This window comes from Balaenoptera acutorostrata, chromosome 1 (genome assembly GCF_949987535.1).
Source record: "Balaenoptera acutorostrata chromosome 1, mBalAcu1.1, whole genome shotgun sequence".
NCBI classification, from domain to species: Eukaryota; Metazoa; Chordata; class Mammalia; order Artiodactyla; family Balaenopteridae; genus Balaenoptera; species Balaenoptera acutorostrata.
This window is the reverse complement of record NC_080064.1, coordinates 103,235,448-103,262,312: the sequence shown is the minus strand read 5'-3', so window position 1 is coordinate 103,262,312 and position 26,865 is coordinate 103,235,448. Positions and strand designations below refer to the sequence as shown.

General features: G+C 41.4%; 1 protein-coding gene across 3 annotated transcripts in view; it reads right to left on the bottom strand.

The window, feature by feature from the left end:
- Nucleotides 1-26,865, bottom strand: part of SLC22A15 (solute carrier family 22 member 15) — a 98,348-nt gene that overhangs the window by 29,407 nt on the left and 42,076 nt on the right. For all 3 annotated transcript variants that reach the window (XR_009008560.1, XM_057547848.1, XM_007169337.2), the window contains exons 3-7: nucleotides 18,355-18,487; nucleotides 17,553-17,717; nucleotides 10,642-10,771; nucleotides 6,174-6,389; nucleotides 671-811 (exon numbers count right to left, since the gene is read on the bottom strand). Coding sequence is in view for 2 of the 3 variants with exons in the window: in XM_057547848.1 (XP_057403831.1) it covers nucleotides 671-811; nucleotides 6,174-6,389; nucleotides 10,642-10,771; nucleotides 17,553-17,717; nucleotides 18,355-18,487 (785 nt within the window). In the remaining variant the exon portion in view is untranslated. The remainder of the gene's footprint in view (nucleotides 1-670; nucleotides 812-6,173; nucleotides 6,390-10,641; nucleotides 10,772-17,552; nucleotides 17,718-18,354; nucleotides 18,488-26,865) is intronic.

Genomic DNA, 26,865 nt, shown 5'->3' with positions numbered 1-26,865 from the left:
TGTGGTATATATATATATATGATGGAATATTACTCGGTCATAAAAAAGAATGAAATGATGCCATTTGCAGCAACATGAATGGACTATCACACTGAGTAAGTCAGACAGAGAAAGACAAATATCATATCACTTATACGTGGAATCTAAAATATGACACAAATGAACTTAACTACAGAACAGAAACAGACTCACAGACATAGAAAACAAACTTATGGTTACCAAAGGGGAAGGGCAGGGAGGGATAAATTAGGAGTTTGGGATTAGCAGATACAAACTACTGTAGATAAAATAGATAAACAACAAGGTCCTACTGTACAGCACAGGGAACTATATTCAGTATCTTGTAATAAACTATAATGGAAGAGATTATGAAAAAGAATATGTATATGTATAACTGAATCATTTTGCTGTATACTAGAAACTAACACAACATGGTGAATCAACTATACTTCAATTTAAAAAACCTACATAATAACTCATAAACTTGAAGCCCAAGAAATAACACACTAAAAAATGAATTCTCACTGTGTTTGGTCTGAAAAGAATTCTAATCACCATGGAGTACTTAGCAGATCCTGCATATGGACAAAGACAATAATACTTAGATATTTATGTATGTTAGTGTGTGTGTGTCCTCTACGTGGTGCACTTCATATCCACCCATACTCACCATTTTTGGTTAATCAAGTAGATGCAGATAGGGTAAGATGGAATCTCTATTAGGCCAGACAGGGCCAAGTTGGCATAAATATTTCCACCTAGATCACCTGCACTCAGAGTTAGGCCATAATACACCAAGCTGCACACAAACCTGCAATTGGGGGTGAAAGACAAGAAAGACAATGAAAAAGCCGCTAAGAATTTACCAGAAGATTCAAATCTTGGTTCAATAATGCCATCTGGCTCAAGCAGTAAGCCTGACTCTCCCACTAAGCTTTCTATCCTAATATAATTTCTATACTAGGACAAAATTAAAAAGGGGCCTTGGAAATGATTTGAGCTACATCCAGATGCTCTATAAAGCAAATGTGTGGCCAGCTCCTGACAGAGGAGACATTGCTTGTGCTTTCATCACGCTTTTCTGCATTTAAATGAAGACAGTGACTCTATTCTTACTGTATTTAATTCAACAGCTTATAGGACACTTGCCCTAGGCAATTGTGATATTATCGAAATGACTCTAGAAAAGAACTCCCAGAGAGAAAGCCAACAGAGGATGGTGTTGAGAACAGATGTTGATAAGTGCCTGGGTTGCCAGCGGGTGGCCTGCAGCCCAGGGTGACAGGGACTCTATAACCCCTGACCAGGTTCTCAGCCCCTCCTGGCATTCAGCAGGTGCATATGCTATAGACGCCCAGAACAGGAAAGAGAAGACGAGGGCCATGGTAGAGGCAGGCTCCTCTAGGATGATCAAAGCCCTGCATCTATTTCTGCACACCACCGCCGAAACACTGAGGGGGGCGCCTCCTAGGAGGCAGGCATTGTGCCAGGCACAGAGCCCACGTCCCGCAGCCCAGGAGCTACACTGGAGCAAGGGCCATCCTGAAACTCCAGGTTGGGGAATAATAGGAACTTCTTCCAGAGTGAAGGGACTACAGTAGCCCCCGCTTATCTGCTGGGGATACGTTCCAAGACTCCCAGTGGCTGCCTGAAACCTCAGATAGTACCGAACCCTATATATACTATGTTTTTTCCTAGCCATACACCTATGATAAGGTTTAATTTATAAATTAGGCCCAGTAAGAGAACATCCGAACTGCTGGCATGACTACTCTCGTGCTTTGGGGCCATTATTAAGTAAAATGAGGGTGACTTGAACACAAGCACTGCGATACCCGGATAGCTGATCTGATAAGAAAGACAGTGATTAAGTGGCTAATGGGCAGGATATGCTGGACAAAGGGATGATTTAGGTCCCAAGTGGGATGCAGCGGGAGGGTGCAAGATTTCATTACGCTACTCAGAATGGCATGCAATTTAAAACTTATGAGTTGTTTCTTTCTGGAATTTTCCGTTTAATATTTTCAGACTGCAATTGACCTTGGGTAACTGAAACCACAGAAAGCAAAACCTTTTGTGCCTAGGAAATTGCAGTATTAAAAATAAAACAAACTAGAAGAGAACAAAAATAAACGCTGACTAGGCTTTTTTTAAAATTAATTTTTATTGCAGTATAGTTGCTTTACAACGTTGTGTTAGTTTCTGCTGTACAACAAAGGGAATCAACTATACGTATACATATATCGCCTCTTATTTGGATTTCCTTCCCATTTAGGTCACCACAGAGCACTGAGTAGAGTTCTCTGTGCTATACAGTAGGTGGTCATCAATTATCTATTTTATACATAGATCAATAGTGTACATATGCCAATCCCAATCTCCCAATTCATCCCACACCCCCTCCTTTTCCCCCTCTGTAAACTATAAATTTCTATACAAATAGTAAAAGACTTGGGCTTCGGAAGTTCATTAGTTTTTATGTTTTTACAATTCATTTTGACAAGTGTTTATTATGAGGCAATTCCCATTTGCTTCTCTTTTCCTTAGAAAAAGTCCAATGAGCTGCAGCTATGATGAGACCAACAGGAAAGGGAAAGCTTTCTCTCCGTCTCTGCCAAAACAGCAAAATGGGCCAAATGCCCTGGGCTATTAAGAATGGGCCACAGGAACCAAGGAGAGGGATGGGGAGGGACGACGGACCCCTGGAGCTGGCCTGCTTAGTGACTCATCCCTCTCTGGCAAATTAGCCCAGGCAGCAGCTACTTCCCATTACTTCTTCCTGGGTGGAGCTGTCATTCATATACTGAGGATGATGAGTAGAGTCATAGCTGGGACATCACGGGTAAGGATGCAAGGTGACACTGAGTTTTCTGTTTTCCCCGTCTCCGAGCACTTTGCCTGTAAGCAGCAGGCTAGACAACTTAAAATATTTTCCTGAAGTACTTAAAAAATCCTTCCCATCTGCAGTAGAGACCCACCCCCCTTACATAACGCTACTCCTAATGTGTTGTATGTGTTAGTGTGTATCTATTCTGCATTTAAAATAGAAATCCCGGGGCTCCCCTGGTGGCGCAGTGGTTGAGAATCTGCCTGCTAATGCAGGGGACACGGGTTCGAGCCCTGGTCTGGGAAGATCCCACATGCCGCGGAGCAACTAGGCCCATGAGCCACAACTACTGAGCCTGCGCGTCTGGAGCCTCTGCTCCGCAACAAGAGAAGCCATTATAGTGAGAGGCCCGCGCAGCGCGATGAAGAGTGGCCCCCGCTCGCCGCAACTAGAGAAAGCCCTCGCACAGAAACGAAGACCCAACACAGCCAAAAATAAATTAATTAATTAATTAAAAAAAAAAAAAGAAATCCCAGTGAAGTATTCCAGCAATGGAAACACACATACATATTTAAACTAAGTTGTGAAGGTAGCAAGTAGGGCACAAATAAACAGAGCCAGTTCAAGACACTAGAGGAATTTAGTTACCAGCTGGTGGTGAGAGAAAATGGGGAGAACGTGGGCAAGGAAGGCCTATGGTCTCAGACTCCGTCTGCGGATTTCTTTGCTGTTAGAGTTGGTCGTTGGGATGCATAATTACAGCTATTCAAATCATTTCAATCCTGTTTATGGGCCCCAAACAAAATTTAAAATGCTTGCGTAATATTTAACAGTATATTTAGGGCATCAAAGAACTATTTAAAAAGGCACTACTGTGGGAAATAACCAAATGAACAGATGTTAAGCACAGAGGTATAATTTTACTCCCCAGTTAAGGTTTTCTTCAATGACAGATCCACAGAGAAGATTTTAGAATTTTATAGCATCTTCAAAAAGAACGGCAGTATGTGGAATGACACCATCTCCGTTATCGTGTATTTTAACATTCTGAGCCCGGGGGAAGAAGTTTATTTGAGAACAGCTCCTTTGGCCGTGTAAGACATAAAATAAACATGAACATTCTCCCTGGCTCTAAGTCTAGTTTGTTTGTTTTTCTGTCTGTCTGTTTTTTATCCCCTGAAGGCCAGAACCCAAAAGTTAATATTCCTGGAAAAAACAAAAACTTAAAAACAAGAAGTAAATAATCCCTAAGAAAGGAGATACTTCCTTCAAGGCAGAGGGTTTGACTGACTGTCTACTTGACATGCAAATGCAGTTTTATGGAACCTTAAGTACCTGAACATACTTTGTAAGGATTTCCTGTACAATTGGTGGAACCTCAAATTAGTAGCTCCTACGCTGTATTGTCAGGTTTGGCTTTAAAAAAGCATGAAACAATGCCATTTGCATCAACATGGATGGACCTAGAGATTGTCATACTGAGTGAAGTGAGTCAGACAGAGAAAGATAAATATCATATGATGTCGCTTATATGTGGAATCTTAAAAAAAAAGGGTACAAATGAACTTATCTACAAAACAGAAAAAGAGTTACAAATATAGAAAATAAACTTATGGTTACTGGGGGCAAGGCGGGGAGAGGGATAAATTGGAGATTGTGATTGACACATACACATTACTATATATAAAATAATTAATAAGTACCTAACTGTATAGCACAGGGAACTCTACTCAATACTCTGTAATGGCCTATATGGGAAAAAAATCCAAAAAAGAGTGGATATATGTATACATATGACTGATTCACTTTGCTGTACACCTGAAACTAACACAACATTGTAGATCAACTATACTCCAATCAAAATTTTAAATAAATAAATAAATAAATAAATAATAAAGGCTCCCTTAATCTCCATGCCTCCAAACTTGTGTCCTTCATTCAACATTTCTTATGCATCTGTGCTATTCCAGCACTAGGCTGGCTCAGTGGGGACGGCGGCAGCTGATGTGACCTGGCCCCTAACCATACAGGTGGTAGCCAGGGTTTGGTTGGGTGGGAAAAGAGAATCAAGATATAGAAAACTATCTTGGCAGCTTCTTAGTCTCAATATACTGTTCTTTTCAGCTTTACATATACGATTAATTTCATATAAAATGACTCTCCTCTTTTCCCAAGTGAAAAATGTAGGTTTCTATGCAGGCTTCTTGCCAAATACAGGCAAACCATAGCACAACAGTCCTCTAGGCCAGTAAATATGATATTCGTGTCCAATCCTGGACCAAATTACATTTATGGCACTTTAACGGAATGAATAGTATTAAAACCCATGGTACTCCACAAATTCTATGTATGAACCATCCATTGCTCCCCTTTCCACAATTTAATTCTTTAAATGGCACAATCTTGAACCATTCAGTACAATTTACATTAATGCTGAGAACATTTTTGAGGTCAGGTCAGAATCAGCCAAACTAGAAAATCAGGTTCAGAGAGTACTAATCCGTTCATTCACCGACTTGCACATGTGGCTTTGAGGCTGTCACCTCACACTCCAAGGATCTCATTCCCACGAGGCATAACGTTCAGCCCACCTGTTGAGTGAGCGAGTGGGATGCCGCACAAAATGCAGTATGGGGCGTTGCAATTAGAATGTGCTATCTGGGCTTCCCTGGTGGCGCAGTGGTTGAGAATCTGCCTGCCAATGCAGGGGACACGGGTTCGAGCCCTGGTCTGGGAAGATCCCACATGCCGCGGAGCGGCTGGGCCCGTGAGCCACAATTACTGAGCCTGCGCGTCTGGAGCCTGTGCTCTGCAGCAAGAGAGGCCGCGATAGTGAGAGGCCCGCGCACCGCGATGAAGAGTGGCCCCCGCTTGCTGCAACTGGAGAAAGCCCTCGCACAGAAACGAAGACCCAACACAGCCATAAATAAATAAATAAATAAAAATACTTAAAAAAAAAAAGACTTATGCACTGAAACACATAATTAAAAAAAAAAAAAAAAAAAAGAATGTGCTATCTAAGTGCCTGAGGCCAAAACCAAGGGGCGGTGCCTCCAAGTCCTCCTTAGAAAGTCTTCTGTCTCTGGTGTGCTTCCTTGCTTTCCTTTTTTGGAGTGGGGAAGGGGGACTTAAAAATTTACATTAAATACCTCATAAGCAAAGATGTGCTTCTGACACCTACTTCTACAAGTTCAGTAAACCTGCCGCCAGGCACCATCATTTCCTCCTTGAAGGGGAGGATGCTGAGAAAGCACAGGTGAGTGAAATTTTCTGTAACCCTGAAGAAATAACTGATTATCAATAACCTGAGTTGCAGATCAACAGAAGAGCCCTTAGAGAGAATTACCAGATGAACATCAGGGTCAGAGTATGCCCCAAGAGGACCCGGTAGCGGAACAGGTCCAGGAAACTTCCCGTCTCCTTGCAGCTCCGGTTGGCCGGGTGTGTTAGTGAGAAGGTACACTTGAGCTGGCGGTTCCTCTTGGCGATGAGGTGCAGGGCGGCTTCAGCCTCACGCAGTCGACCCTGGGAGTATAACCAACGAGGTGATTCAGGAATGAATCTGAAAGAGATGTCATCAAAGGCAGTATATTCGTATAGGTACACGTGCACCAGAAGGAGACAAATCATCACGTGGTCCCCAAACCACAACCGGATTCCACGTTAGGTCTAAAGCTCGACTCTCCCAATGACATGTAGAAGAGAGAGAGGGCTACTGTCAACAGCTGCCATCATTAAATGATGGCCTCCTTTACGAATGGAAACCAAAAACACTCTCCCAAAATGGCAGTAAAAAAGTAAACAGTATGCGTTTACTTTTAAGTAAATTTTAATATATGAATGGCAAGTTAAGTTTACAGTACTGAGTAATTCTTCAGAAAGCATGTGTCAGAGATACGGCTCTATATCATAGCCAAGTGTTGTTAGAATAATACTGTAGAGTGGGTTTTTAAAGTTCTGAAAAAGCCTCACAAAGAAGATTAAAATCTCTATTATCCATCAGAAAAGAATTTTTAAGTGTTTTTAACACAGTGATACGTTATTAAAAAGGTAGTTTATTTAAAGACTACACATAAAAATGAAAAAGGGTTTATCACATCTTAGCTACTTCTGAGCTTTTTTTTTTTTTTTACAAGAGATAAATAGACTGACATCAAGCATTGTACATGGATGACCACAACAAAAGCAACAATAATTGCAATTACCAAACATGAAACACACTCATACTATGTCATAATATTGACATTCAGTCCAGTAATCCTCCACTGCAGCAGCTCCTTTACTTTGCAGTGAAAACTGATTTGTATATTCTTTGCTACTTTTGAGCTTTAAAGCTTTAAAATACTCCAATCAGCTAACACATTCACTTTAATATGTCCTGAGGATATTTCGTGATCCTCTAAAACCTTCAAGAATAAAAGTTTATTTTCTGGTTAACTTCTCCAGTTCCAAAACAACAGTTACTTCTTACTATAGCTACAAAGTATTGAACATTTCTATTGCCACTGATATCTTTCAACAGTTTCAAGACTTAGATATTATGTATCTTTTCTCCTCTTCACAGTTCTGCATACTTTTAGAGGACTTTCCAAAAACCAACGGGTGGCAGGAACATGGAAGCCTTGTTTACAAAACACAGCATCAAGTACCTTTTGATCTAATTTGATATTATTTTCCTAAAATGAAACTTGTATGAATAATACTCAAAAAGGCTATTTAAGGTGCCTTTCAGAACTCCCCATGCCTTTCAGTAAGGAGAGTGAATTGGCAACAAACACCACAGGATTTGGAACTTCATGGACAGCCAGTTCATCAATAACCATTTACTGAACACTTTCATTTTGTACAGAGCAATGTAATAGGTGCTGAGAGGAAAGACACGGAAACAAAAAAGCAGGCATTTTCCCAGGAGTTCTGCTACTGGGGAGAGATTATTCATGTACAACATTTGGTTGTCAACAAAGGCAGGAACAAAGGCCTCTACAACATCCTGAAAAATTCTTTTATTTACTTCTTCACTGCTATCTAATGATTGTTACTAACACACAAGCAAATAGTCAAGTAAAATATTGTTTTGTTGGAAGTTATGTCTGCCGATCATCACTGGATCCACTGGCCCTGTCCACCAGCCCATATATGAGGTACCTATGTAAAACTACCTGATCAAGTCTAAATACAAATAAATAGAATATGACTAGTGGGGTGAATATAGAGAGTATACTTGGGATAGAAATATAAGTGAAATGCTAGAAAGTCTATGATAATAAAAATTAAAGCTGAGGAGCGCTAAGAGGAGTGAAAAAGGACCAACAAGGAAATAGTCAAAATATAGGAAGTCATTATTATCTTTGGATAATTTAAGTCATTTTTCCCCTTCCTATTAAGCTTCTCTGTGTTTTCAGAATTGTTTATAGCAATAAAAATTACTTTTAAAACTATATAAATCATGTTTAACGATGATATTTGAGAGATACTCAGGCTTTGGAAATTTGACTCTGAGTTAATAAAACGATCTCTACTTGGGAAAGGGTTTATCTGGATTATGTAAACAGGACCTGATATTTCTCCACATTTTGAGAAGCCTATAAGCTTCTCAGTAACGAAGCCTCACCTAGCTGCCAGTGGACAGATTTGGGAATATGAGTTCTAACACACGCTGATTGCACATGCGAAACAGTAAGACATGTTTTTAAAAGAAAAAGCAGGCCCTTGAACATGCTGCCTGCTACATAATGCTGTGCTCACCTTAGAAGCTACCGTGCTAATTTAACAATGAGGCCTCTGCTCAAAAATGTCCTGTGAATTTCTTTAAAGGTGGAAAACCTTTGTAAATTAAGGGGGCACTGGTTTCTAAAGTAAAACTATCGAAATTCAAGTACTGTGAAAATAAGGAATTTTTAAGCTAAGTAATAATGTCTCTAGTAAAACAAACAAGGTATGTCTCTAAAATAACATGACTTGTTCTGATGTTGCTGATGGCTAACGCAGGCTAATTCCAAAGGTTTTTTGTGCCAACATCTGCCCAATGGATACGAGGCATCTACTGTGTGGAGGAAGGCCCAGAGCTCTGGAGCTGGGGGAAATGCAGCTGAGCAAAGAGCCTGTGCTATCAGAGAGTTCCTGCTTTATAAAGAGGACACGCTCCGGGTGAGGCAGAAATAAGGGGCCACTTGAAGGGTGCCAGTTTAGTGCTGCAGAATTAAGAAAAGAAAGTGAATGACTGGAGGTCTGACCTGGACAAGTGCAGAGGGGGTGGCATTTGAGCAAACTGGGAACGCTATTAACTAAGAAAGAAGAGGGATGGGGAGAAGGGCGTTGAAGGAGCCGGCAATAACACTGAGTAGGAGACACGGAGGCAGACAAGCCTAAGCTGCAAACTGGAACAGAGAGCAGCTCAGTGTGCCTGGAGCAGCGTGTGTGAGATGAGATGGGAGGGAAACTGGAGGCCGACTGCAGCAAGCCTTACTTTCTAGGCCTGATGGAACACACATATATTGTGATTTTACATGCTCTTTTCTCTGTTTTCTATTTTTCATGACCTGAATTAATTTCCCAGTGAGTCAATGTCCCCACCTAGCACTAAGCAGTAACAAACAGACTACACATTCTGAAAAGGAAAAGCAGAATGGCTCGGATCATCCAGTGAAGTCACTCTGCTATTGAAGGAGAGATGAAAGCCAGCCTGATTAAGAAGTATGCGATTTATTAAATATTTAAAAAGAAAATTCATTGATCTACTGATATTTACATGAATGCTTATTAATTCAAGGAACTATACTAGGAACCCATTTATTCCAAAAATTTACAATACACAAGCGCATAAAATATGGTTCGTTTTCCTTTCTAATAAAATTATGTCACTCTCTTTCACATAACTAAATGCATTTCATAAATCTTGCCTTTCTAAATATACGTTAACTATTTCTACTATATTCATTTTTGTACTTAACAATCTTCTTACTTTCAAAGAGAGAATGAAAACAGATTTCAGGTCAATTCCCACCAAATCTCAGTTAGTAGAACTTAAATAAAGAATTACTATATCAAATCGCTCTCTGAGTGAAAATTCTATTACGGGTATCTCTCACTTCACAGAAGAAAGCTGGTACCATTGGCTGAAAACTGTATTTATCTCAAAGATTTTAATGATTAAAATTAGAGGTCTGATACCTGAGGGGAGAAAACCTTTCAGAAGCACAATAAAACTTCTGGTGAAATAGGCCTAAGTTGGTGGCTCATCTTACAGCCTTTAGAGGACCATGGTGTGATACTCTGGATGAGTGTTTTGTAGAACCCTGCCCTGACCAGGGTATCACCCTTTTACTGCTTTGAGTCCATGCATTCTAAGGATTTCTCCCATATCTGAGTATCTTCCCATGTCCACATGTAGAGGCCCTGAAATTATACTCATCTGTGGGATGAAGAGGTGTCCCTATATATTCAATATGCACAGATTGCTCTATAATATCATACCTCAGTCGCACCCCTAGCACGTGATCTGACCAAGCCTGAAGATCTTTAAGCCTGAAGCATTAGGTTAAAAAAGAAATTGGTACCCTCCACCGGCAATATGAAGGTTAAAATGCACTCTACTGAGAGGTTACTTTAAACAAGGGATACCTGCATTCTGAATTAATTAAGCATCTCTCTTCCCGGGAGCTGCCAAGCATTGGAGCGCTTGCGGAATTTAGTTCTTCACCAAAGTCAGTTCAGGCAAACTCCTGAAAGGGAATAACGTCGCTCATTGACCCGCATCCTCTTAAGACATTCCTTCTGCTTATTAAATTAAAAGTCTAAGAGGAAAAACTACTTACAAAGATAAGAGAAAGACCACTGTTCCCTGCAGGTTAACCAGAATGGCTAGGGTTCTCCAGGAGCGGATGAAGTATCCCAACAGGGCATACTGGGCGATGCCGACTGCGAAGAAGAGGCCACCGATCGACCCTAATTCAGGAAAAGAGACCTGTTACCAGGGAAAGGACCATCTGCAGCCCCATTTCCAACCCAGGTCACGGAGTCAATCCCTTCCTTGTGAGATGTCAGCAGAAAGAAAAACCTACACAAATATGGAGGATCAGATGATAAAACTAGAAGAGAGGCCAGGAAATCAGTGGAAAAGAAGGAAGGACAGATGAAAAATACAAACCACATGTGGTCAAGATGAATTTTAAGGGCCTGCCCAAGTGCTTTCTGCATTGATGTTGTACTGACATCCACCTGAACTTGTGGCTGAGGCTTGGAAATATTGTTTGCTACATGGTGGGAAGGTTTTTAGGTCATGAGACTGTGACAATGCTGGAACTGCATCTTTATCACAGGGGCTGTCCCTGAAATCCTTATCTTAAATCACAACCTACTCCCCAATTCTCCCTATTGTCCTTCCCCACTTAATTTATCACCATCATATATATCACCATCAGTTATATTTGTTTCTTGTCTGTCTATCCCAAGTAGAATATAAGTTCTTTGAAGCATGAATTTTTGTCAGCACACTGATAGAAAAATCATCAACTACAGGGCTGTTAAGGATCCTATGGTTTTTGAAATAAATGCTGAATGGGTACAAACCCACTGCCTTGCCCAATATACTTGCAAATTCTATACCTCTGACATACTTTCTGTACCTGCTACTATTAGTAGTAGTTAAATCTATCGCTATTTGTTTATATAATAGCTACTATTTATCGAGTATTAAGCCTTATCCATACATTGTCCTATAATGCAGGTACCATTATTAGCCATATACAGCCATATAGCTCAGAGAAGTTAGGTGCCACTGCCTAAGGACACAGGGCTGTGTGTGGCCCAGACAGGAGGCTGTCTGTCCCTGGTCTGTCTGACTGGAGAGCCTGCACTCTGTACCGTTCCCCTCCCCGTCACCACCCTTCTGGGGAAAGGCGGGCTCCTGTGGGCATCCCACAGCAAAAGGACTTGTTACAAGAATTTTCTACAACAATCCTGTAAGACAAATGTTTCTTTTATTCTTGTCCATAGATTATTAACCTACAACAAAAACAATGCCTCGTATGCTGTCTGCCCTAGTGAGGAAAAGGGGGATGCAGAAGGGAAAGCTGCTGTGACAGCAAGTTCAGTGTGCTCAGAAAACCAATCAGAGCATGTGGTCCACTAAGTAAGGGAATGCGGACTTCCATTCCCTGTGATTTCCCTGGAAACTTAAGATAATCAATAGCTATTACAGGTTCATTACAGTGCACCAAATAGCACCTGGTTTCCAAGAACAAGGCTTTCTGTCATTGCTCAGAACAGTCCTGAGTACTCAGTGTCCACTGACAACAATGTAGGCAAAAAGACGAGAGACCACAGGATGGGACCACTTCAGAGGACCAAGTTCAGACCCCAGTTCTGCCACATGCTGCTGTGTGACTTTAGGCAAATCACTAAATGTCTCTGAGCCTCAGTTTCCTTATCAAAGAAAGAGAAATAATAATATCTACTCCAAAGGGTAGCTGTTGGTTTCAAATGAAACAATGCATGTGGTACAAATATGAGGACGTTGTATCGTCCTACTGTTAAAATGGGTATAGCCCCTTATATCTATTAACCTCCCTCAAAAAGCCATCTGGAAGCCTCCTCTACCTAGCTTCCTCTATCAATAATTATAAAATACTGTCTACCTAGCACTCCTTTCTAATTCCAAGAACGCTTTCCCTTTTTCAGAGAGATGACCTCCCCATACTTTACCCCTGTGATTCAAGTCAGGGCTGCCAGTCATGGGCCTCTTGCTGGGACCATCAGAGATCCTACCAAGGATTTTAAATACTGGACGTGGTGGTGAAACCTGAGAGCTGCTGGACCCCATCCCTGACTGAGCAGAGGAAGCTTCTCAGAGATGATGGGAAACAGAAATGAGATGCATCTGACTTCCGGGTTCCAGGTATCGCAAGGGCCTGTCTCTCCTGTGGTTTGGTTGTGTTAACCAAATGATTTCCCTTTATACCTAAGCTCATCACAGTTGAAACTCTGTCTCAGAAAGACTTGGTATCAACTGGATATAATGGATAGGAGGAAATGATTCAAAGGTTCTAGTTTAATGGCCTTAAATAAAATGATGACGTTCCTATAGAGAGAGGTCCCAGAAGAGGATGGAGATTTTAGGTAAAAGAAAGCAATATGTTTAATTTGAGGCGCCAGTAGACATTTGTATCTAATATCCAGCAAGAAGCTGCACATGTATGTCCCGAAATGACAACAGGGATAAGGTGAGGAGATACAGGTGTGGTAAGGCTCTAGGTCATTTGGTTAAAAAATTTAATTAGAAAAAAAAGAACACTTCAAATCACCACTTTTGCACATTGTAATTCTGGAGAACCATAGGTGGTTGTATAACTGTTTATGGGCCTTTGGGTATTTATGCCTATTTTTCAGATTTCTTTTCTGCTTATTTTAAATTAATTTCATGTCTGCTACTCCCACTCAGTTCGCACTAGTAAAAGCCAAATTTCAGCAGGTTAGAAAATAGTGTATAGTGATGACTTCGTTTTTGTAAATGTCTCCAGTGATCCCTCCAGTTTTGAAGCACAAGCCATGAAGTCCCCTTGATTCCTCTTGCTCTTGCCTTTTCTGCTGGTTCTTTAACAGGTCACGTTCCCACCAAATCCAGCTCAAATGCACCCTCTTTCCTCCTCCTCCACTACTCCCACCTGGTCTAAGCTGCCTCTGGGTTGCATGGGGCCAACCGCACCAGCCTCCTGAATGACCCCTCAATTTCTACTCTTGTTCCTCTATAATCCATTCTTCAAACGCCTACCAGACTAATCTTTCTGTATACAAGATCCCATTGTTCCTCTCTTTAATTCACTCACTGGCTACTCACTGCACTGTGAGTGAAAAAAACACCAAAATTCCTCATTTGGCCTATCATGGGCCCTATATCATTCTGCCCCTCCAACCTGATCTCATCCCAACCTCCCCCTTCCTCTCCACACTGCCTCTTTTCAGGTCCTCAGAGAAGCTCATTCCTACCTCAGGGCCTTGGTCCTTGCCATTCCATCTGACTGGAATGTTCTCTCAGAATCTCACATGCCCAGGCCTCCCTCATCGTTCACATCTTTGATCAAACACCTACATCTCGGTTTTCTCTAACTATCTGTCCCCTGCACTTACTGCCTAGTCTATTACCCTGTTTAATTTTCTTCATCGCACTTAAAATTTTCTGAAATTACCTCATATTGGTTATGTCTCTCCTGATTAAAACATAAGCTCCATAAGAGCAAGGACCTTCCCCCACCCTGGCCTGCCATGTTCACCCTTTTATCACAAGTGTCTATAAAGGCAGTGTCTGGTACATGGCAGGGTCTTTTTAATAAATGAATGTTGTAGATATGCAAAGGAGAAGCTCTAGGATACACAGCAATATGTTTACAGTGGTGGTCTTTACATGGGTAGGACTATATGTATTATTTATATTTCACTTCTATATGTTCTTGATTTTTTTTACAATGAACATCAATTCCTTTTGTTATATTTATATAAGAAAAATAAATAATAAATATATTAATATGACATTTTTCATAGCTTTAGTATTTTATTTTTTCTACTCTCAATAATTTTCAATCAATTATCCTCATTCTTGTTAAACAATACACTGCAAATTGGTCAAAAAATGGATGTTTTCAGTTTGTACTTATATTTTTTTATATGTACTTTACATAGTATTTTATACATACTGCAATTATTTTGTAATCAAGCACAATTTTTCAAAATCTTTTTTAACTGCTAAACAATTAGGCTACTTCCAACTAATCCCCTATTGCTAACCTTTTAGGTTTTTTTCCCAGTTTCTTGCAGTTCATGAGCGTATCTGAAGCCATAGGAGTGTATAAAATTGTGCTGGAGAGAAAACAGCTTAGAAAGAAAGGCCAAGGACAAAATTCTGGGGAAGACTCGGCTCATGGGAGAGGGACAAAGGAAGCTTCTCACAAAAGAGTTCCAGGGGCATCAGAATCTTACTTCTGTCCTGGTGCAGGTCAAGTGCACTGGCCTTCAGGGAACTCTCTCAAGCTCCTTCTGAATTTCACACTGAATTTGGCAACCATCTGATACCACTGTTGCAGGTTTTTTTCCTTTCTCCCTTTTCCCTTTGCTATAGAAATTTTAACAGCCTCATCTTAACTCAGCTTCAAGGACAAGAATGGAAGGTAAATGCGTTTTAAGAGCAATCTTTTCACTGTCTTTAGGCCGAATGGCAAGGAAGCAAGAGACCAGGAGGTCTTTCTTTTTGCCCAAAATATGCAACAGGACAGGAATAGTCCTAGAGAATTGGGTAGGGTGGGGGCAGTATACGTGTTTTGTAAGAGAGCATCTTCTTCATGGAACAACTAGAGTCAAATGTGAATATTTTAATAGAGGAATGTGCTGGGTACATGAAAAATATGTACTCATGATGCTCTACCTGAGCAAGATTTAATTTTTTTAATTTTTTAATTATTTATTCATTTAAAAAAAATTTATTTATTTATTTATTTATTTTTGGCTGCACTGCGTCTTTGTTGCTGCCTGCGGGCTTTCTCTACTTGCAGTGAGCGGGGCTGCTCTTCGTTGGGTTGCGCGGGCGTCTCATTGCGGTGGCTTCTCTTGTTGCAGAGCACGGGCTCTAGGCGCGCGGGATTCAGTAGTTGTGGCATGCAGTCTCAGTAGTTGTGGCTCACAGGCTCTAGAGCACAGGCTCAGTAGTTGTGGCGCACAGGCTTAGTTGCTCTGTGGCATGTGGGATCTTCCTGGACCAGGGATTGAACCCGTGTCCCCTGCATTGGCAGGCAGATTCTTAACCATTGCACCACCAGGGAAGTCCCTGAGCAAGATTTTAGACTCAGGAAAACCAAAACCCCAGGAGAGGATGCCTTTGTGTCTTCCCTGGAAAATGTGAGTGGTTGTGATCACCATCATTACTCATTTCTTGGGAAGTCCCAGCAAGTCTGAACCCACTACTTGAAAAAGTGACCTTAAAAGTCTCAATGCAAACTGAAGACTCAGAGGACATTTTCTCACTGATCCTGACTTAGGAGCTGGGCTAGGGAAAAAAGAAGCCCATCTCTAAAGGCTTTGAAAGCTGCTATAGATAAAGTGAGTCATAAAAAAGCACCACATGTAAGAGACAGGCAGGAAACCCATCCTGCTAGGATGGAGCAGGTGTCTCTTGCTCCCCACCTTAATAATAATTTGTCCAACCCTCTGTGTCCTTCAGCTTGGACAGCAGTTTGGTCGACATACAAATAGAGCAAAATTTATTTTATTTAGCTTTTGTCTTCCAGCTCAATACATTAGCCCTCACCAACTTCGAAAACACCACCAAGTGAGAGAAAAATAGGCTAAGCAGACCAGTATTCGTATAAGGTGACCCACTGAAGATCTAAGAGGGGAGTACTCAGGGAACAGTGGGACAACATGAGCCTGGCGTCATCCTAGCCCTGTCAGTCATGAGCTGTGTGAAAATGGGCATATCACCCCTCCTTTCAGAGGTGAAGTGTCCTCATCTGTAAAATGAAGGTAGGAATTCTTAGCTTGTAGGCTCTGGGAATATTACAGATATGAGTCAGATACCTAGCATGGTACCTGGCACATAACAGATGCTCAGCAAATGGTAGCTGGCATGGTCTCATCCACATCCTCAGGCAGGCAAGTTTCTACAGTCCCACAGTCAACTTGTTCCCATATTAGTATAAGAACATCAATAGCGGGCTTCCTTGGAGGCGCAGTGGTTGAGAGCCTGCCTGCCAATGCAGGGGACACGGGTTCGAGCCCTGGTCTGGGAAGATCCCACATGCCACGAAGCAACTGGGCCCGTGAGCCACAATTACTGAGCCTGAGCGTCTGGAGCCTGTGCTCCGCAACAGGAGAGGCCGCGATGGTGAGAGGCCCGCGCACCGCGATGAAGAGTAGCCCCAGCTTGCCGCAGCTGGAGAAAGCCCTTGCACAGAAATGAAGACCCAGCACAGCCATAAATAAATAAAAATAAATAAAGTAAAAAAAACAAAACAAAACACAGAGGCCCCCCATCACTGCTCATGAAACCATTGTTTAAAAAAAAAAAAAAAGAAAAAAAAAAGAACATCAGTAGCACTCAGTAACTGTCAAATGAATGGAAAGCGAAACAAAGTTCTCACTGCAAACCTACAGTCCACAAAGTAGAGTCTTAGTGCAGTTGTTCTCCTAAGACATTATTTTAAGTCAAGGAAGCTTTTGAAATCATTCATTTGACTATAGTGTAGTTCTTAAGAAGATGATGGGATAGTTAACAATAATACAGAATATGGCCTCTATTTTGGAACTTAAACATCATTAAAGAAATACAAGAGTACTATTAACTTGAAGAGACCAGTAAAAATCAGAAAGGCCTATGAGACAAGGATTTAATACAATACAATACGAAGGCACTGAGAAAGGAGTTTCTAGTATTTCCTCTGCACTATCTTTCACTTTACCGGTAAAAAGCAGTTAACGAATGCCCTTAGGCAATCCGTGAGGATAGGGGCAAGGTCACCATCTGTGAGGCAGGCCCCATGGGAGACTATCTAGAGAGGAATACAAATAAAATGACTAATGACTCGTTCAAGGTCATATAGAACAAACTCAGGAAAGCAAATCTAATAGTTGGATAGAGCACCTCAAGTCCGAGTGCATTTTTAGACTCGATGGTTGAACTGGTTCCTATCAAGTTGTCTGGACCAGTTCCCCATCTCCATGTCTGCATGGATTGAAGCAGTACCTGCGAGTGCCCAGTAGGCGGTGCCCACACATTCGTTCAGCAGGACAAAGGCCACCAGCGACATCCCTCCATTCATCACGCCCACCAGGAAGCGAGTCATTGCAAAGAACTCATATGAGGGGGAAAACCCATTTGCGATAGCAAATAAGATGTCAAGGGCAAAACCTAGAAAGAGAAGAACACTATTCAATAATTCAGAGGCAAAACAGCATTTGATGAACGTAATGTATTATATTCATTAGTTTGTAAAGATAAATCTTCGTGAATTTAAATTTTCTGAGCTATGTTATTTTTTTAAAATAGTTTCTCTTAATGACTATCAAGAAAAACTGAGGTTTTCTTTGTTACAAGTTGATTTCTGTCATGCGCAGTTTTCAATTATTAACAATAATGCTGGAAACTGAAAAATCTTAGCTCGTACTCAGCTTGTCAAGAGGACTATGGTGAGTCCTATAGAGCTCATCTGAAATGAATCAGCACACAAGATATAAGGAAATGGATCTAGTAGACTGTCTCAATCTTTGTTCTCCTTAGAAACATGGCATGAATTAGAATCCAGGGATTGTAGAATTCACCACCATGAAAAGCTTACAGTGCAAATATCTGGCCTTCCTCGGGTATGCTGGTCACTTTAAAATGCTTGGCCAGAATCAACTCAGCCTCTTGCCAGTGAAATAAAAATCATTTCTGGCTCCACATGGCAATTCCCTGAGAACCTTAAGGAAATGGTCCCCTTATTATTTCCCTGGGAACCTTAGGGAAATAACTCCTCTTATTCAGCCCATGAACATTAAGAGATTACCTGTGAGATAGACTTTTTTCCTTCCGAACCGATCTGAGAGCTGACCAAAAGAGATAACTCCCACAAACACACCACTGAAGAAAAAAGAGCTTGCTGCACTCACTTTGTAAGATCTGTTGGCAATTAAAAACCACTAGAGAAAGAAAAAAAGAAAAGGCAGACATTTAGGTCACGGAAAAGATGGATGGACGGAGTTAGCTATTAAAAAAATCAAATGAACAACAAAAACTTGAATATTGGAACTTCTCCACTGCATTACCACTATTAACCGGAATTCAGTAGAACATCCATCCAGGACAACACCCAAGGAGCTTCTGTCTTCAGGAACCCCAGAAATCATTATTATAAAGTGCTCCCACAATAGTCTATACACATCTTGTTCCAGCACTGAGCACAGTATGAAATAGCCAATTACTTACTCATCTGTTGGTCACGTCTTTCATCCTAAGTCCCTGTGTTTCTAGACAGGAGGAGCCGTATCCCATTAATTTCCATTTCTCTGACACCTAACATTTTACACGACATATATGAGGCAAAAAATGAATGGTCCTTTTCTCCAATAAATTAATGGGTTTAAAATCTCTTGAGTGGGGACTGGAGAAGATGGCGGAAGAGTAAGACGCGGAGATCACCTTCCTTCCCACAGATACAGTAGAAATACATCTACACGTGGAACTGCTCCTACAGAACACCCACTGAACGCTGGCAGAAAACGTCCGACCTCCAAAAAGGCAAGAAACACCCCCCCCCCCCCGTACTTGGGTAGGGCAAAAAAAAAAGAAATAACAGAGACAAAAGAATAGGGACGGCACCTGCACCAGTGGGAGGGAGCCGTGAAGGAGGAAAGGTTTCCACGCACTAGGAGCCCCTTCGCGGGCGGAGACTGCGGGTGGCGGAGGGGGGAAGCTTCAGAGCCACGGAGGAGAGCGCAGCCACAGAGGTGCGGAGGGCAAAGCGGAGAGGTTCCCGCACAGAGGCTCGGCGCCGAGCAGCACTCACCAGCCCGAGAGGCTTGTCTGCTTAGCCGCCGGGGCGGGCGGGGCTGGGAGCTGAGGCTCGGGCTTCGGTCGGATCGCAGGGAGAGGACTGGGGTTGGCGGCGTGAACACAGCCTGAAGGGGTTAGCACACCACAGCTAGCCGGGAGGGAGTCCGGGAAAAAGTCTGCAGCTGCCAAAGAGGCAAGAGACTTTTTCTTCCCTCTGTGTTTCCTGGTGCGCAAGGAGAGGGGATTCAGAGCGCCGCCTAAACGAACTCCAGAGAAGGGCGCGAGCCGCGGCTATCAGCGCGGATCCCACAGCAACAGGGGTGCAGAGGGAAAAACGGAGAGACTCCCGCACAGAGGCTCGGCGCCGAGCGGCGCTCACCAGCCCGAGAGGCTTGTCTGCTCACCCGCCGGGGCGGGCGGGGCTGGGAGCTGAGGCTCGGCTTCGGTCGAATCGCAGGGAGAGGACTGGGGTTGGCGGCATGAGCACAGCCTGAAGGGGTTGGCGCACCACAGCTAGCCGGGAGGGAGACCGGTAAAAGGTCTGCAGCTGCCGAAGAGGCAAGAGACTTTTTCTTGCCTCTTTGTTTCGCTGCGCGCAAGGAGAGGGGATTCAGAGCGCCGCCTAAACGAACTCCAGAGAAGGGCGCGAGCCGCGGCGATCAGCGCGGACCCCAGAGACGGGCGTGAGACGCTGGGGCTGCTGCTGCCGCCTCCAAAAAGCCTGTGTGTGAGCACAGGTCACTCTCCACACCTCCCCTCCCGGGAGCCTGTGCAGCCCGCCACTGCCAGAGTCCCGGGATCCGGGGACAACATCCCCGGGAGAACGCACTGCGCGCCTCGAGCTGGTGCAACGTCACGCCGGCCTCGGCCGCCGCAGGCTCGCCCCGCCTCCTCTGTACCCCTCCCTCCCCGCGGCCTGGGTGAGCCAGAGCCCCCGAAGCAGCTGCTCCTTTAACCCCGTCCTGTCTGGGCGGGGAACAGACGCCCTCAGGCGACCTACACGCAGAGGCGGGTCCAAATCCAAAGCTGAACCCCAGGAGCTGTGCGAACAGGGAAGAGAAGGGGAAATCTCTCCCAGCAGCCTCAGGAGCAGCGGATTAAAGCTCCACAAACAACTTGAGGTGCCTGCATCTGCTGAATACCTGAATAGACAACGAATCATCCCAAGTTCAGGAGGTGGACTCTGGGAGCAGGAGATATTAATTTTTCCCCTTTTCCTTTTTTTTGTGAGTGTATATGTATATGCTTCTGGGTGAGATTTTGTCTGTATAGCTTTGCTTTACAATAGCTTTATTTTACTTCACTATATTATAGCCTCTTTCTTTCTTTCTTTCTATTTTTTCTCCCTTTTACTCTGAGCCGTGTGGACGAAAGGCTCTTGGTGCTCCAGCCAGGCATCAGGGCCGTGCCTCTGAGAGCCAACTTCAGAACACTGGTCCACAAGAGACCTCCCAGCTCCACGTAATACCAAACGGCAAAAATCTCCCAGAGATCTCCATCTCAACATCAAGACCCAGCTTCACTCAACGACCAGCAAGCTACAGTGCTGGACACCCTATGCCAAACAACTAGCTAGACAGGAACACAACCCCATCCATTAGCAGAGAGGCTGCCTAAAATCATAATAAGGCCACAGACACCCCAAAATACACCACCAGACGTGGACGTGCCCACCAGAAAGACAAGATCTAGCCTCATCCACCAGAACTCAGGCACTAGTTCCCTCCACCAGGAAGCCTACACAACCCACTGAACCAACCTTAGCCACTGGGGACAGATACCAAAAACAATGGGAACTACGAACCTGCAGCCTGTGAAAAGGAGACCCCAAACACAGTAAGATAGGCAAAATGAGACGACAGAAAAACACACAGCAGATGAAGGAGCAGGCTCAAAACACACTGGACTTAACAAATGAAGAGGAAATAGGTAGTCTACCTGAAAAAGAATTCAGAATAATGATAGTAAGGATGATCCAAAATCTTGGAAATAGAATAGACAAAATGCAAGAAACATTTAACAAGGATGTAGAAGAACTAAAGAGGAACCAAGCAATGATGAAGAACACAATAAATGTAATTAAAAATACTCTAGATGGGATCAATAGTAGAATAACTGAGGCAGAAGAAAGGATAAGTGACCTGGAAGATAAAATGGTGGAAATAACTACTACAGAGCAGGATAAAGAAAAAAGAATGAAAAGAACTGAGGACAGTCTCAGGGACCTCTGGGACAACATTAAACGCGCCAACATTCGAATTATAGGGGTACCAGAAGAAGAAGAGAAAAAGAAAGGGACTGAGAAAATTTTTGAAGAGATTATAGTTGAAAACTTCCCTAATATGGGAAAGGAAATAGTTAATCAAGTCCTGGAAGCACAGAGAGTCCCATACAGGATAAACCCAAGGAGGAACACGCCAAGACACATATTAATCAAACTGTCAAAAATTAAATATAAGGAAAACATATTAAAGGCAGCAAGGGAAAAAAAACAAATAACACACAAGGGAATCCCCATAAGGTTAACATCTGATCTATCAGCAGAAACTCTGCAAGCCAGAAGGGAGTGGCAGGATATACTTAAAGTGATGAAGGAGAAAAACCTACAACCAAGATTACTCTACCCAGCAAGGATCTCATTCAGATTCGATGGAGAAATTAAAACCTTTACAGACAAGCAAAAGCTGAGAGAGTTCAGCACCACCAAACCAGCTTTACAACAAATGCTAAAGGAAATTCTCTAGGCAAGAAACACAAGAGAAGGAAAACACCTACAATAACAAACCCAATACATTTAAGAAAATGGGAATAGGAACATACATATCGATAATTACCTTGAATGTAAATGGATTAAATGCTCCCACCAAAAGACACAGGCTGGCTGAATGGATACAAAAACAAGACCCATACATATGCTGTCTACAAGAGACCCACTTCAGACCTAGGGACACATACAGACTGAAAGTGAGGGGATGGAAAAAGATATTCCATGCAAATGGAAATCAAAAGAAAGCTGGAGTAGCAATTCTCATATCAGACAAAATAGACTTTAAAATAAAGACTATTACAAGAGACAAAGAAGGACACTATATAATGATCAAGGGATCGATCCAAGAGGAAGGTATAACAATTGTAAATATTTATGCACCCAACATAGGAGCACCTCAATACATAAGGCAAATACTAACAGCCATAAAAGGGGAAATTGACAGCAACACAATCATAGTAGGGGACTTTAACACCCCACTTTCACCAATGGACAGATCATCCAAAATGAAAATAAATAAGGAAACACAAGCTTTAAATGATACATTAAACAATATGGACTTAATTGATATTTATAGGACATTCCACCCAAAAACAACAGAATACACATTTTTCTCAAGTGCTCATGGAACATTCTCCAGGATAGATCATATCTTGGGTCACAAATCAAGCCTTGGTAAATTTAAGAAAATTGAAATCGTATCAAGTATCTTTTCCGACCACAACGCTATGAGACTAGATATCAATTACAGGAAAAGATCTGTAAAAAATACAAACACATGGAGGCTACACAATACATTACTTAATAACGAAGTGATTACTGAAGAAATCAAAGGGGAAATCAAAAAATACCTAGAAACCAATGACAATGGAGACACGACGACCCAAAACCTATGGGACGCAGCAAAAGCAGTGCTAAGAGGCAAGTTTATAGCAATACAAGCCTACCTCAAGAAACAGGAAACATCTCGAATAAACAACCTAACCTTGCACCTAAAGCAATTAGAGAAAGAAGAACAAAAAAACCCCAAAGCCAGCAGAAGGAAAGAAATTATAAAGATCAGGTCAGAAATAAATGAAAAAGAAATGAAGGAAACAATAGCAAAAATCAATGAAACTAAAAGCTGGTTCTTTGAGAAGATAAACAAAATTGATAAACCATTAGCCAGACTCATCAAGAGAAAAAGGGAGAAGACTCAGATCAATAGAATTAGAAATGAAAAAGGAGAAGTAACCACTGACACTGCAGAAATACAAAAGATCATGAGAGATTACTACAAGCAACTCTATGCCAATAAAATGGACAACCTGGAAGAAATGGACAGATTCTTAGAAATGCACAAACTGCCGAGACTGAACCAGGAAGAAATAGAAAATATGAACAGACCAATCACAAGCACTGAAATTGAAACTGTGATTAAAAACCTTCCAACAAACAAAAGCCCAGGACCAGATGGCTTCACAGGCGAATTCTATCAAACATTTAGAGAAGAGCTAATACCTATCCTTCTCAAACTCTTCCAAAATATTGCAGAGGGAGGAACACTCCCAAACTCATTCTACGCGGCCACCATCACCCTGATACCAAAACCAGACAAAGATGTTACAAAGAAAGAAAACTACAGGTCAATATCACTGACGAACATAGATGCAAAAATCCTCAACAAAATACTAGCAAACAGAATCCAACAGCACATTAAAAGGATCATACACCATGATCAAGTGGGGTTTATCCCAGGAATGCAAGGATTCTTCAATATACGCAAATCAATCAACGTGATACACCATATTAACAAATTGAAGGAGAAAAACCATATGATCATCTCAATAGATGCAGAGAAAGCTTTCGACAAAATTCAACACCCATTTATGATAAAAGCCCTGCAGAAAGTAGGCATAGAGGGAACTTTCCTCAACATAATAAAGGCCATATATGACAAACCCACAGCCAACATTGTCCTCAATGGTGAAAAACTGAAACCATTTCCACTAAGATCAGGAACAAGACAAGGTTGCCCACTCTCACCACTATTATTCAACATAGTTTTGGAAGTGTTAGCCACAGCAATCAGAGAAGACAAAGAAATAAAAGGAATCCAAATCGGAAAAGAAGAAGTAAAGCTGTCACTATTTGCAGATGACATGATACTATACATAGAGAATCCTAAAGATGCTACCAGAAAACTCCTAGAGCTAATCAATGAATTTGGTAAAGTAGCAGGATACAAAATTAATGCACAGAAATCTCTTGCATTTCTATACACTAATGACGAAAAATCTGAAAGTGAAATTAAGAAAACACTCCCATTTACCATTGCAACAAAAAGAATAAAATATCTAGGAATAAACCTACCTAAGGAGACAAAAGACCTGTATGCAGAAAATTATAAGACACTGATGAAAGAAATTAAAGATGATACAAATAGATGGAGAGATATACCATGTTCCTGGATTGGAAGAATCAACATTGTGAAAATGACTCTACTACCCAAAGCAATCTACAGATTCAATGCAATCCCTATCAAACTACCACTGGCATTTTTCACAGAACTAGAACAAAAAATTTCACAATTTGTATGGAAACACAAAAGACCCCGAATAGCCAAAGCAATCTTGAGAACGAAAAATGGAGCTGGGGGAATCAGGCTCCCTGACTTCAGACTATATTACAAAGCTTCAGTAATCAAGACAGTTTGGTACTGGCACAAAAACAGAAATATAGATCAATGGAACAGGATAGAAAGCCCAGAGATAAACCCACACACATATGGTCAACTTATCTTTGATAAAGGAGGCAAGCATATACAGTGGAGAAAAGACAGCCTCTTCAATAAGTGGTGCTGGGAAAATTGGACAGGAACATGTAAAAGTATGAAATTAGAACACTCCCTGACACCATGCACAAAAATAAACTCAAAATGGATTAAAGACCTAAGTGTAAGGCCAGACACTATCAAACTCTTAGAGGAAAACATAGGCAGAACACTCTATGACATACATCACAGCAAGATTCTTTTTGACCCAGCTCCCAGAGAAATGGAAATAAGAACACAAATAAACAAATGGGACCTAATGAAACTTAAAAGCTTTTGCACAGCAAAGGAAACCATAAACAAGACCAAAAGACAACCCTCAGAATGGGAGAAAATATTTGCAAATGAAGCAACTGACAAAGGATTAATCTCCAAGATTTACAAGCAGCTCATGCAGCTCAATAACAAAAAAACGAACAACCCAATCCAAAAATGGGCAGAAGATCTAAATAGACATTTCTCCAAAGAAGATATACAGATGGCCTACAGACACATGAAAGAATGCTCAACATCATTAATCATTAGAGAAATGCAAATCAAAACTACAATGAGATATCATCTCACACCGGTCAGAATGGCCATCATCAAAAAATCTAGAAACAATAAATGCTGGAGAGGGTGTGGAGGAAAGGGAACACTCTTGCACTGTTGGTGGGAATGTAAATTGATACAGCCACTATGAGAACAGTATGGAGGTTCCTGAAAGAACTACAAATAGAACTACCATACGACCCAGCAATCCCACTACTGGGCATATACCCTGAGAAAACCATAGGTCAAAAAGAGTCATGTACCAAAATGTTCATTGCAGCTCTATTTACAATAGCCAGGACATGGAAGCAACCTAAATGTCCATCGACAGATGAATGGATAAAGAAGATGTGGCACATATATACAATGGAATATTACTCAGCCATAAAAAGAAATGAAATGGAGGTATTTGTAATGAGGTGGATGGAGTTAGAGTCTGTCATACAGAGTGAAGTAAGTCAGAAAGAGAAAAACAAATATCGTATGTTAATGCATGTATGTGGAACGTAGAAAAATGGTACAGATGAGCCAGTTTGCAGGGCAGAAGTTGAGACACAGATGTAGAGAATGGACATATGGACACCAAGGGGGGAAAACTGCGATGAGGTGGGGATGGTGATGTGCTGAATTGGGCGATTGGGATTGACATGTATACACTGATGTGTATAAAACTGATGCCTAATAAGAACCTGCAGTATAAAAAAACAAACAAAACAACTAATACTAAACTTTCATTGGGTTATTTGTATGGAAATATGTTAATATAAATGTTTCAGACATTACATGAAATTTCTAAAAATCTTATATTTGTATTTGTATGGAAATATGTATGGAAATATGTTAATATAAATGTTTCAGACATTACATGAAATTTCTAAAAATCTTATATTTGTATTTGTATGGAAATATGTTAATATAAATGTTTCAGACATTACAGGAAACGTCTAAAAATCTTATATGTTCTGGTATAATGTTATAAGTAATAATCCTAGTTATTACTTTAAAATGTATATCTCAGAAATAACTAATTTTCTTGTCAACTGCATTATTATGAACTTTCATCAAATCTTTAACCATGGTCATTTTTAAGTCTTTTGTCATTTACAGACAGTTCTGGGTGTACTCTGATGATTTTGCAAATATGTTCCTATAAAAGAGTTTCATCTTCAAGAAATTCATGGAAAAGACTCTGACAAGTACAGGTTTCTGGTAACTGACTGTACTGCTGAACTGAATGAATAAGCATTTTCAGAACTCTAATGAAAAACTGATGAACTCATAAAACTGCTAACAAAAGATCAAGATGAAAAAAAAGAAATTAATTACATGGGACTGAGTGAACTGATGAGGATGAGTATAATTTTTGTGACTTTCTGTCTGAATTAAAAAAAAAAAATCCCACAAGGACTCAGAGG